The sequence below is a fragment of the Chiloscyllium punctatum genome, chromosome 5, assembly GCF_047496795.1.
Source record: "Chiloscyllium punctatum isolate Juve2018m chromosome 5, sChiPun1.3, whole genome shotgun sequence".
Lineage (NCBI taxonomy): Eukaryota > Metazoa > Chordata > Chondrichthyes > Orectolobiformes > Hemiscylliidae > Chiloscyllium > Chiloscyllium punctatum.
Genome location: NC_092743.1, coordinates 122,682,049 through 122,696,244, shown reverse-complemented (window position 1 = coordinate 122,696,244; position 14,196 = coordinate 122,682,049). Strand labels below are relative to the sequence as shown.

Genomic DNA, 14,196 nt, shown 5'->3' with positions numbered 1-14,196 from the left:
TAGCAAGAGAGGCAGAGCTAAAATTGACACTATTCTGAACAGTCAATTGTTAATAATCTTTACCCGCAAATTTCACTGGCTTAAAGTTGTCTTTGCGCTTTGAAGGTTTTTAAACTGTGATTAATGCTTCAAAAGACTTTGACTCCATACAAACCCAATTTTAAACATGAAAGTATTTCTTTCTTTCAGCTATTCCCAGAAACATCCAAGTTGAAAATTTACTCTTGGATGCGCCCCTTCTTTTGTGGATGCACAAAATCATCTTCTGGATGATTTTGCATGCAAAGCTACATTTTTTTTGTGCATGCAAAGTTACCTTGGTACTGAGCACTGAATCCTCTGTGCCTGTGATTGTTGTCTGTTACAAAATGCAGCCTAAGCCAGTTCTTGCTGCTGAGTATAGGTGGAGGCAGATTCATCCCCGAAAACCTGTGACAGAAAAATACAAAACAAGGAACATCTTTGTTATTATCAATCCAGTTCAAATTCCTCAATCAATAGCTGTCATTTAAATGTACTAGTTTCAAATTTAGAAGCAATGGGAAGAAAAGGAAGGTTAGCACACTGTGAATTGTTCCAAGTGAAATCCATGAGTCCAAAATGAGTGGCTCGAGCCAAAGTTTGTAATAGATTAAAGGGCAGAGTTTTGTGCCCTTTAAGAGTAATCATTTCGGATCCTGAACCCACACTTAGTGGCCATGTGCTCAACAATGTTGACTTTCTTGGAAACATTGTCCTTATTGGCCACCTATAAATCTACTAACCAATTAAGGATTGTGTGTATGCTCATGAGGCGACAGGAAGGATGGTCCATGTTTTTTGTCCATGCAAAGTGCATACCATAAGCTCACCTCTATCTTGAAGAGTCCTCTAAACAGGCATTAACTTCATTAATTTAACATAGGCCACCATGGTGGAAAAACACAGCATCAAGAAAGGTAATGGAAGCAGGGCTAGGCTGATCAGCTCCTCAAGATTACTTCAAAAGTCAACATGATCACAGATGACTTTTTACCTCAATATCTTCCTGCACTCTCTTAATAGCCCTCATTTTCCTGAGTATCCAAAATTCTTTTGATCTCTGATTTGATTGCATTTCATAAAATCCTCACTGAAGAAGGGAATTAGATTATCTTCCCTACAATATGGAAACAGGCCATTTGGCCCAACAAGTCCACACCAACCCTCCAAAGAGTAACCACCCAGACCCATTCCCCTACCCTATATTTACCCCTACTAATGCACCTAACACTATGGGCAATTTAACATGGTCTGTACATCTTTGGATTGTGGGAGGAAACCACGCAGACATGGGGAGAATGTGTAAACTGCACATAAACAGTCGCCTGAGGCTGGAATCGAGCCCAGGTCCCTGCTGTGAGGCAGCGGTGCTAACCACTGAGCCACCATGCCACTCTAAAGAATTCTAAAAATTCAAAAACCTTCAAGTAAGTTAATTCTCCTAGTATCAACCCTAAACATTTGCCTCATAAGACTGTACCATCACGCTCTCGCTTTCCCAACTGGGAGAATATCCTCTAAAAGCACTTGAGTTTTATACGTTTCAATGTGACCTCCTCACATTCTTATTAACTGTGGGAAATATCATCCCAGCTTACTTAATCATTCCTTGTGGAACAGACACTTTCATTGCATTGACTCTCTAGGGAAAATATGTTCTTTTTTGGATAAGAGCGAAAACAATACACAACACTCCAGGCATATTCTTACCAAAGACCCATATAGTTGAAATAAGAATATTTTACTCTTACACTCCAATCCTTTAAATAATAAAAGCTATAATAATACAATAAAGGCTAACATATCAATTGCTTTCCTATTATTTTGTTTCTACAGCTACATGCTGTGTAGTTAAAATATATTATGCAATGCTTATAACTAAGATATACAATTCATTTCTTTCAAAATAGATCCACCCAGGCAAGAATATTAAGCCTAGATTTAATATTATGCATATAATGAAGGAGAACCTTTTCTTATTTCTAGTGTAGTCACTAAAATAATTAGCCTCTGAAAAGAAAGAAGCTTGGTATGATTATGATTTATTTTCTTAACTATGTTTGGTCAATTGATGCAACAGGGAAATGGTCAAACAATGTGGTCAAACTCAATCACAATATGAAAGGAAAGTAGTTCATTTCAGCTTGGCTCTTTACAAGCCAATTGATTTGGTATGTATTTGAAAGCGCAAACACATATTTTGAATTCAAGACTGGGGTTCAGAAAGTTATGGAGGGGTCAAAAGATTTTTGAATTGACACATCAATACTGTTTCCTTCATCAGCTCTCTTTACTGCAATATTAATTTCACTTGACATATCTGAAGATCAAAAGATTTGTGAGATTACATTTATCATATACTAAAGTATTCTCTGAGACTTGAAAGTTTCAGAGGAGTCCCCACTGATAATAAGTCTGCACTGTCCTTCATTTTGAATAATGGAAAATCCAAACCAAGTGGTAAAGAATATTTAGAATGGCACTGAATAACATTCAACATGTAGATTTTTGGTTTGCAGCAAATAAACTAAGTAAATAAATCATTTTATTGATTAGACCATTAATGGCAAGGCCAGTATTTGATACTCTCCCTGGTCAATCCTCTGTGATTCCAGAGTCACTGAACTGAATGGCTTCCATCAGAATCAACTACACTACTGTGACTCTGGAATCACAGAGGATAGACCAGGTAAGAATGTCAATATTCCTTCCGAAAGGGCCTTTGTGAAGCAGACTTTTTAAAAAAAATAACAACCAACTATAGTTTCATGGTCACCATTTTCATTGGACGTGAAGCACTTTGGCAGGTCTTGCAGTCATGTGAAGCAGCACTTCATTCTATCATCAATTCCACTCAGTGATCTGATTATCCTAGTGTATTGATTCGTTAACAACATCTTTCAGTAATGGCAATTAGATCATATCCAATTATCCCCAATTGCACCTTTAAATCATCTAGCTTGCGGCAAAAGCTGCATGCATTCAGGTAGAATGTCCTTAAAATTGTCTTTATAACATAGTTCTGCTTTTGAAGCTTACTCGATGCTCAGCTTTATTTCTCCTGTCTTCTCGTCTCCCGAGTATCTTTTCAACTTCGCTTGCCAAATTGGAAGAAAGTAATGTTGAATTACCCCTCAGGTTCCTATAAGTTTGACAATACAATGCATTCACATTGTGCCTTCAGTGCAGTCAAACTTTGTGAGATGATTCACAGAACAGTGTCAAACAGAAAACAAAAATAAGGTATCAGAATTAATGACTCAAAGCCTGGTCAAACAGCTAAGCATTCGGTAATGTTTTAAATGGACAGAATTGTGGAGGCAAGATTGGGGATGGCATTTCAACACTTTTCAGTTTGAAACAGCTGAAGGCATGGCTACAGGGATGGAACTAGGGATGGGCAATAAGTGTTGGTCCTGTCAGTGAGACCTATGTCCCATGAATGAACAATAAAAAAAAATCATGGATGAGCAATAAGTTAAGACTATATATATCTGAGAGAGTTGAAGAACTGGAAAAGGTTACAGAGATTGGGAGGGGAGAGATTAGTGCAAGTCTAGTGCAGAATTTTAAAATTGAGTTGTTTCAGAATGAAGACCAATTTTGGTTACTGAGTATAGAAACAATGGGTAAATAAGATTGGTCTGAGCTCAACCTAATGGTACTTAGTAACAGGTATGTAGAGTTGGGTAGGGTTACGAGAGCCTTGAAGAAAAATGCTGGAGAGTTACTGTTGATTTTAAATCTTTTAAATTCATAATTTTATCTTATTTTTAACTAGACTTTTTCATTTCTGTTTTTCTTATCCTCTCTTTTGCTTTTTGCACTGAATTCAAATTTGAACTCATTATGTGACTTACACTTTCTGGGCCTGAGTGTTAACAATTCAAACCTTTTACAAGATTATGATAACAAAACTGTAGACATAACTTCAGTATTGGTTTCATAATGAGAGAACAGCTCTTAAAAGTCTTTTTGACGTAGCTTTTATACTTTATAGCTCGCAATTTTGTGAATACTCAAGTTGCTTTGCTGGCATTAAGCCACAAAAACTGCACTGTGAAGACAAAAATGCAAGTTTGCACCAATGTGCCATCCATCAAGGCACTCCTGTACAAAAACTAATGTCTAGTTACTTAATAGTCACTGGAATTTTTCCATTTTGAGTCAAAGAAGTGTTCAGGATGTGGGAGCAAGATAAACTGAAACCCTAATCCTTTCTTTCTGTCTGTTCGTAGTATTCAGTTCCATTCGTGGTCATCACAGAACTATCTTTCAGTAATGGCAATTAGATCATATTCACTTTTCCCCATTTGCACCTTTAAATCACTACCTTGCTGCAAAAGCTGCATGCATTCAGGTAGAATGTCCTTAAAATTGCCTTTATAACATAATTCTGCTTTTGAAGTGTACTCGATGCTCGGCTTTATTTCTCCTGTCTTCTCGTCTCCCGAGTATCTTTTCAACTTCGCCTGCCAAATTGGAAGAAAGTAATGTTGAATTACCCCTCAGGTTCCTATAAGTTTGACAAGCTAATTTAAACCCACTCTGACAAGCACCAGCAAATCTCCCTGTGAGCATATATGTCCTAGTCATGGAATCCCTACAGAGTGGAAACAGGCCATTCAGCCCATCATACCCACACCAACACACCAAAGAGCATCCCAGCAATACCTACCACCCCATTCTATCCCTGCAAGGCTGCATTTCTCATGGTCAATCCAGCTAACCTGCACATATTCAGACTGTGTGAGGAAACCGGAGTACCCGAAGGAAATGGGGAGAATGGGCAAACTCCACAGACAGTTACACAAAGGTGGAACTGAGTCCGGGCCCCTGACACTGTGAGGCAGCAGTGCTAACCACTGAGCCACCTAATGCAGGTCCTTTTAAAATGTAAGCCATCCAGCTTCGACAGGTCCCAGCTACCTGAGAACCAGTCTCAGTGTCTCAGAAATCAGAGCCCTCCCTCCTACTCCAGCTAAGTTCAGTCAATTAATTCCTTTGATGTAATACTCACTAACACATGGTACTGGGAGTAATCTTGAGATCCTGCTTCTTAATTTCATTCCAAACTTCTAACTTCTGCTTTCAGGACGTTATACCTCTTTTTACTAATGCTACTAATATCAATGTCGGCAACAAATTCTACATGATCCCCCTTCCCCTGGAGTATATCCTGAAACTGCTGGATGACAATTTTAATCCTGGTGTTTTTTTTTATTCGAACATGTCTCCCCTGAGTTTATACTCACATTGCAAGACAATTAACCTGGGCTTTATACACGTAACATATATCTCATCAATTGAGACAACTTTCAGCGATTGAAAAGATATTGATGGAAGGTGGGGAATGAAGGAATTAAACTTCAGCAGCAACACAAAGCAAGAAGCCCCTCCCTCTGGCCCAGGGAGTCAGTGTTCAAGTTTCATGTGCAGCTGAATTACATCTTAATATATATGAACATGTTGACTAAAATTACTTGTAAATCATCCACCCACAGTGGCTGGAAGCAGATCATTATGGAGACCCTAGTTACACTCATGATCTTCTTCAGATCACCACAGCAAGAGCTGAAGTATAAGCATCAACTAGGAATACCTATGAGCAAATCTCTTCTCAAACCGCTCCCATAAAGCGAGTAGGTGTAACTTCAATCATGGGATTAAATTAAATCCTTGCATGACACCAGTTTCATTGATGACAAGGACATTAGAGGGCCATGATGAATACATTTGGAAAAATAAAACCAAGGTGGAATGTTGTCAAATTGATAAACAAAGTAATCCTTTGGTTGTGTAGTACTTGAGGATTGCTTAATAAAAAAAGATACAATTTGTTGAGGTTTCTGTCTTGCACTCATCAGGATAATTTGCATGAAAAATCCACACAAGGCAAGAACAATATTCATTTTTTATCAGAGGACATAAAATCTGGTTGTTTAGCAGGTGGGTGTGATTGGAGGAGTCCTTGCCAGTAGATGTACCCGTTAATGATGACTGGCAGTTCACTACCAACCTTTGCTTAAATTTAACCAAAGCTGAAAAATGTGTTGCTGGAAAAGCGCAGCAGGTCAGGCAGCATCAAAGAAGCAGGAAAATCGACGCTTCGGGCATAAGCCCTTCTTTAGGAATGAGGACGGTGTGCCTGGGCACACGTCGATTCTCCTGCTCCTTTGATGCTGCCTGACCTGCTGTGCTTTTCCAGCAACACATTTTTCAGCTCTGATCTCCAGCATCTGCAGTCCTCACTTTCTCCTCCTTAAATTTAACCAAAGCAGGTTGACTCTGATTGAATCACTGTAACCTGTTTTAGTGTTTTGAAATAGTCACAGTGCTCGTACATGTTATTTCTGTCTGTAAAGAACAATGCGAAAGTGAGGACTACATAGTCTGGAGATTAGAGTCAAGCGTGCGGTGCTGGAAAAGAACAGAAGGTCAGGAAGCATCTGAGGAGCAGGAAAATCAACATTTCAGCAAAAGCCCTTCATCAGGAGTGAGGCTGGGCACCTTAGAGATGGAGAGATAAATGGGAGGGTGGTTGGGCTGAGAGTGCAATAGGTGGATGGAGGTGGGGGTAAAGGTGATAGGTTGGAAGGGAGGGTGGAGTGGATAGGTGGAAGGAAGATGGACAAATAGGACAGGTCATGAGGGCGGTATTGAGCTGGAAGCTGGAACTGGGATAAGGTGGGGGGTGGGGAAATGAGGAAACTGGTGAAATCCACATTGATGGCGTGGGGTTGGAGGGTACCAAATCGAGGTGTAAGTCCTCCAAGCATAGGGTAGTAAGGGAGTGGCAATGGAGGATGCTCAGGATCTGCGCATCCTTGGCGGACTGGGAGGGGGAGTTGAAGTGTTTGGCCACTGGGCAGTGGGATTGGTTGGTGCGGGTATCCTGGAGATGTTCTCTGAAGTGCTCTGCAAGGATGTGTCCTGTCTCCCCAACGTAAAGAACAAGGGCCCTTTCAATGATTATATGTAACTTTCAGGATATGTAAATGCACCATAGCTTTGGTCCTGAATAAAATGCCTAATGTAGCTTTACTTATATTGAAAAGTAAGGCAACTTCAAGCTTTGAGTATCCTGTAACCATGTCACATTACTAGTATGCAATTGTGTCCACCACCTTTGGTTTCTGCCATCAAGCCAAAAGCCCAAAGAAGCATTTACCATTTACCCATCAAGGGTCAGGATACCATGATCAGGTACATGATTCATTTTGTTTGTCAGTGAAAGAATACATATTTTGTCAATTTTTAAAATTTGAACTCATCAAGACAATTTGCAAGAGATACAAAATTAATTATAAGCCACATTTATGGTGTGGTGTGCAAAGGATAATATTGACATGTCCCTGTTCTTTGCAGACAGAAAGAACATGTATGTACATTGCACCTGCTTCTGTGTAATAAAACAGGTGACAGCCATTCTCAGTACAACACTGTGGCCAATCAACGTCAATCTGCCTGGTTTAAAATTTAAACAAAGTTTGGCAGTTATCTGCCAGCTATCATTAACTGGCGCAGCCCCCTTGGCAGCAGGATTTGAAAGTTAATAGCAATTCAGACTTCAAAAGTCTCAAGAAAAGCACCGGCAGAAGATCAATAACATCAACGTTCATCAGCATTACATCGTCTGCCGAGCACCATTAAACCAGATTTTAGTAACTTAAATAACATTGCTGTTGCCATTCTAACAGTAGAGAAACAGAGTTTACTATCATGCAAGAAATGGTAGATACTAATTCAAGTTGTCAGTAACAATAATACAATAATAATTTTAAAAATCATATGAAGAAAAATAATTTAGTCAGCAGTGGTCTGGAAAACCATTGCTTTTTAACAAAAGGTGAATGCATACAAGCTAAACAAGGAAGACAAGAAATGACATAGCAAACTTTTTTTTTAACAGTTTTAACTTAGCTATTTACCTAGTCATTCACAAACTGAAAGTGAAGTTCTGACAGCTAAGGATTTCTGAATCCTAATCTTTGGCAAACTCAGCAAATTCCTTGCAGACAATATATATTCCCAAATTCTCTTTAATGTGCAATGTTATTGTCAGCAGTCCACTGATTCAAAAAACAGTTCACTCAGAGACCGAATGTAGGTTGGTTCAGAGTTTTTCAGAATACTGTTACTTAAACCATTAATGCTTTAACATTGTGGTCACTTGTCATTTAAATACATTGTTTTGCTATCATGCATACATTTCTGTCCTAGGGTTGCCTCAGTGGATCAGTGAAGTCCAGTGCAAGCCAAAAGAACAGCACATTATTTTCTGTTTAGAAACATTTTACAGATTTCAAGACTCAATCAACCAATCAAGTCAAACTATTGGATTGAATTCAACGATTTCAGGCCATGAAACATTTTGGTTCCCCGACCTTCTCCAACAACTCCTCAACAGTGTCTGGATTTTCTTTCAGCAAAGGTGGCCCATATTCTGATAGGAACAGTTACTATTAACACAGTGATGATATCATGATACTTAAAAATATACCGACATAAGAGTCATAACACAATGGTTTCTTACTTTCTGTTTTTGTGCGATCTTCAGAATCCACAGCTTTTGCTAATTTTATGACATGACTTGACATACAGTAAGTAGATGAATGAGTGAGTGGGTATGTGAGTAGGTGGATGAGCTAAGTGATCGGTAGGCTGGCAGATAGATGAGTAGATATTATGGTCAGCAAAGGTAATCAGATTGGGTTGGATGGCTCGTTGGTGGGCAGCAGTGCAGGGAGTAGTTGAGTCATTGCAGTCAGTTGTCAGCTTCAAAGGGTAGCTGCGGTGTCAGTTCCATAATTATCCTAGAGTTCCTTGGATGCTGCCTGACCTGCTGCGCTTTCCCAGCAACACATTTTTCAGCTCTAATCTCCAGCATCTGCAGTCCTCACTTTCTCCTTATCCTAGAGTTAGACTAGTTTTCTTGGTCCCAATTCCTGGGTATCTATTCATCTAAGTACATTGGAACCATTTCCAACACTAGTTCAGAACTGGAAACTTTTGTAGAGAGGCCTACTGAGCCAGCAAATTGCCCTTTTGGAGTCCACAATTCCTGGGCAATTCTCACTAACCCTGCCATATAGTCCCAACACAGATCTCTAATCATACTTCTGGTCTTCAACATTTAAAAAACTGGAAGATTTACACCAAAAAGTCAATGTGAACATGAAATGTCACATATGCCATTCAATTAACTCAATTCAAATGTTTCAAATTGCAGCTCTGACTCCATTCTAATCAGTAAAAGCTCATTTTGTAAAATGGTATAGGACCACAGCCACCAAAAAGGAGCCCAACAGTAAGTGGAAAAACAAAAAAAAATTATTCACACTTCAATAGATATCCAATGCTGCGCTAAGAGGAAGAAAAATATATTCAGGAGGCAGAAATTTTTAAGAAATGAGAAAGCCATCGATTATAGAGCTTAATAAAATCATGAAGAGTTCGGCAAATTCAAAACTAGAGCTCATAGCTTTAAGGTGACAGAGGAAAGATTTAAAACGGACTTGATGGACAACCTTTTCCTGCTGAGGATGATGTGCATATGGAATGGACTTGCAGAGGAAGTGGTAGATGTAGGTACGGTTACAGTCAGTTCTGATATAACATAATGGGTTCTGTTCTTGTGCGATCTTGCATTATAAGAAAATTGCAGAAGAGCTGTGCCATTGAAGCCGGAATCATGTTGTAGCTAAGACAGATAAGGAAAACTTGTGGTCTACAAATGACGGTCGAAACTCTTCAATCAAGTTAATGTCAACTCGTGTTGAAGAAACACACATTATAGCAGAACCAACTGTAGAACATTTAAAAGACATTTGGCCAGGCACATGAATAGGAAAGGTTTAGAGGAATATGGGCCAAACACAGGCAAATTAGACTAGTTTAATTTGGGAAACCTGGTCAGCATGAAAGTTAGAGACTGAAGAGTCTCTTTCCAAGCTGTATGATTTTAGGACTCTATGTTTGAAGTTTTAAAAGTAGATTGTTCAGCATACTCCAGATGACTGCAAGACCCAGTATTGCTAACATTTTTCTGAGTGCAATTGCTGCTTGTGTCCATGAACTTTCATTTCTGGATGACCTATGAGGTTAATGTTAATTTGGGCTCAGTCAGTCTACTTCTCTATGCTCGAGGGCACAAGTGCTGTAAGGGCAATTTGATAGTGATAAGGATAGGGATGCTTTTGGAGATCTTCCAATTTGATCAGATTAAACCAATTCATGTTGGCATGGTGGCTCTGCTGCCTCACAGCACCAGGGTCCCAGGTTCAATTCCAGCCTCGGGCGACTGTATGTGTGGAGTTTGCACATTCTCCCAGTTTCTGCGTGGATTTCCTCTGGGTACTCCGGTTTCCTCCCACAGTCCAAAGATGTGCAGGTCAGGCGAATTGGCCAAGCTAAATTGCCCATAGTGTTAGGTGCATCAGTCAGACGGAAATGGGTCTGGGTGGGTTACTCTTTGGAGGGTCAGTGTGGACTTGTTGGGCCAAAGGGCCTGTTTCCACGCTGTAGGGAATCTAATCTAATCTACAACACTAAATTTGGAGATACAGAGGTTAATAATCGAACAGGCAGATTTCACTGAAGCTCATGGATCTTTGTAATGAGGAGGATCATAGTGGAATACTCAGTAAAAAATTTGACAGTCTTTACAAGTGACTTCTTTTGCATTTTCAGTGAAAACTAAAAAAAAAAATCCTCAATAGAAGAGAAATGGTTCAGGAAACATTTTTTTGTTTTGTGCCGAAAAGCTTTCCAAATTTAATGTTGCAGATACTGCATACTGCATTCCTTCTGTTGTAAAGTGACCTTCACAATTTCCCGTCTCCAGATCAGCAAGCTGCCGATTGTGTAATGTGTTCTGTGCTGGCACTTTGCTGACTCCATTATAATGGGATCAGTTCCCAGCCTAACATCTCCAGGCAGCAACTATGCACTTGCCATTCACCGTCTGGCCAGACACACGAGACACTAAAATCGTCATCCACCCACATTGAAGCATGACAGTGTGTGTTATGTTCCAATGTAGCCAGATATTTCAGGGCCTTTCTGAATGAAACAAAAAAAAAGCTACTCAAAGAAAACACCAAATGTTTCACTTTATTATACAGCAAAACAAATAAAAACACCAATAAAGCCATAAAGAACAATAAATGTTTGAAAAATAAAAGCATTCAAACAGTCACTTAAATGGACACATCCTTTCAGTATGTTCGGAAAGAATATTGTGGTAGGTTTTCTGTGACAATTTCAAAATTGGAAGAGATGACTAGGTATGGAGGAGTTACCGAACTTTAAATCGCAAATCTACAGACAAATGCATGATCAATTTTAGACAGATGCGTTCAACCTGTACATTTGCAGATATAATTATTTATGACAGAATAGGATAATCATGAAATTGTGAGTTTGCATTGTCACAATCCAGGAGAGACCTCTAATTTTTTTTAATAAAAGCAGAGATTTGCATTCCAATGACCAACTTAAAGGAATTGTGTGGTAAAATTTGACATCGAGAATTTTTCTGTCACAAACAAATTAAAAGCAATATCAGCTAAACAATAACTAATGTGTTGTTACTGTCCTCAGGAAGTCTGCATTTTTATGGAATTATACACTCATCCTTGTATATGATAGAGTATGGAGTTATGGAATTGTTCATGTCTACTCCCTTGTTAGGTGGGTATGTGTACTTTACATTCAAAGTAGTGCAAAGTAGTCTACATCTAAAGCCTGCCATTATTTTCAACTGAGGTAACAATCTGTGCAAGTTGGTTGTTGTGTTCATCTGGAGTAACAACAGTGAACGTACATCAAATGTTATTTGTCAGTTGTGAAGCATTATGGGACACCTTGCGGACATAACAGATTTTCTCAATGCAAGCTTATCCTTCAGAAAGGGTGTAAGATTAGTTATGTCTGATGAATACAGACATTGGGAACCAAAGTTTCTCTTCAAATAATTTAAATTGCATTCACAAAGAAAATTGTTGACATGTAAATACAGAAGGCATATTTAATTTTTTTTCTGGAAGTCATGCATTCAAATCTTATATCTTGTCATGTCTGCCAGTAACTATCAACAAACTAAGACATGCACCAAGATAATTCAAATATCTTTGAAATTTTCCACTAAGAATGCAATTCTGGAACAACAAAAAAAAAAGCTCTATCATCATGATAAGGGAGGAATACTTTTTTAAAGTTAATATTGGTACACTATTTTAATTTCACTCACCAACATGGAAACTAGAAATAAACTGGACTGGCAGGTGGAACCCCACAGAAAATTTCATTGTAGAGGTGGGGGCAAGGTGAGGGAGTGAATGCAGAATCGGGAACTTTATACCATAAGACAAAGAAGCAAAATTCGACCCTTTGGGCCATTGAGTTTATTCTGCCATTCAATTATGACTAATTTGTTTCTCAACCCCATTCTCCTGTCTTCTCCCCATAACCTTTGATCTCCTTACAGATCAAGAACTTATCTATTGTTGTACTAAATATACTCAATTACTTTACTTCCACAGCCTTCTGTAGCAATGAGCTGCACTGGTTAACCACCCACTGGCTGAAGAAATTCCTCCTCATCTCAGTTCTAAAGGCTCAACGCTCTACTTTGAGGCTGTGCCCTCAAGTCCTGGTCTCTCCTACTAGTGGGAACACCTTCTCAACTTCCACTCTATCCAGGCCTCTCAGTATTCTGTAAGTTTCAATGAGAACTCTCACCCTCTTAAACTCCATCTAGTACACAGTCAGAATCTCAACCATTCCTCATATGAGAAGCCTTTCAGCCATGCTGTAAACCTCCTCTGGATTGTCTCCAACACCAGCACAGTCTTCCTTAGATAACTGCTCACAAGATTTCAGAAGTGGATTGACCAGATCCTTATGTAGCCTCAGCAGTACATCTCTGCTTTTGCATTCCAGCTCACTTCAAATTGAATGCCAATATTGCATTTGCCTGCTAACCTTACAAGAATCATGAACTAAGACTTCCAAGTCCCTCTGAGCTTCAGATTTCTGAAGCTTTTTCCCATTTAAAAAATAGTCTATGTCTTAATTCTTCCTGCAAAAGTGCATAACCTCATACTTTCCCACACTGTATTCCATCTGCAACTTCTTTGCCCACTCTCTTAGCCTGGGAGAAAGTGAAGACCACAGATGCTGGAGATCAGAGTCAAGAATGTGGTGCTGGAAAAGCACAGCTGGTCAGGCAGCACCTGAGGAGCAGGAGAATCATCTTTTCGAGTATAAGCTCTTCACCAGGAATGAGGTTTCTGGACCATGAGGGCTGTGAGATAAATGGGAGGGGGGCTGGGCCTGGGGGGAAGGTAGATGGGAACGCGATAGGTAGATGAATGTAGGAGTGAAGGTGATAGGTCAGAGAGGAAGGTGGAACAGATCAGTGGGAAGGAAAATGGACAGATAGGATAGGTCAAGAGGCCGGTGTAGAGTTGGATCTGGGAGAAGGTAGGGGAGGGGAAATGAGGAAACTGGTGAAATCCACATTGACCCCATGTAGCCTGTCCAAGTACTACTGTAGCCCTCCTGCTTCCTCAATACAACCTCATCCCTTCACCCATCTTTGTCATCTGCAAACTTAGCAACACTTCCTTCAGTTCCTTCATCCAGATCGTGAATATCTGTGCTCCCAACATGAATCCCTGTGGAACTTCACTAGTCATTAGCTGCCATCCTGAAAAAAATCTCTTTGTCCTTATTCTCTGTTTTCTGCCAGTCAGCCAATCCTTTGTCCATGTAGTATCTCTTACCTCTAACATCATGGGCACTTATTGAGCAGCCTCCTGTGTGGCACTTTGTCAAAGGGTTTCTGAAAATCCAAATAAATCATGTACACTGGCATCCTTTGTCTAACTTGCTCATTACCTCCTCAAATGGTTCTAACAATTTGTCATGCATAACCTTCCCTTTCCAAAGTCATGCTGACTCCGTTATATTTGACCATGCATTTCCAAGTACTCTGTAAAGTCATCCTTAATAATGGATTCCAAAGACTTTCCAATGACTGAGGTCAGTTTCTTATCATCTTCTGCTTCGCTCGCTTCTCAAGTAGGAGTATTATGTGAAGCATTTTTCAGCCCTCTGGGATTTTCGCTGATTCCAGTGGCTGTTAAAAATCACTACCAATGCCTCTGC

General features: G+C 39.6%; 1 protein-coding gene across 1 annotated transcript in view; it reads right to left on the bottom strand.

Moving 5' to 3' along the window:
* Nucleotides 1–14,196, bottom strand: part of csmd3b (CUB and Sushi multiple domains 3b) — a 1,933,688-nt gene that overhangs the window by 791,987 nt on the left and 1,127,505 nt on the right. Inside the window, exon 6 of the mRNA XM_072571243.1 lies at nt 317–429. Coding sequence (XP_072427344.1) covers nt 317–429 — 113 coding nt within the window. The remainder of the gene's footprint in view (nt 1–316; nt 430–14,196) is intronic.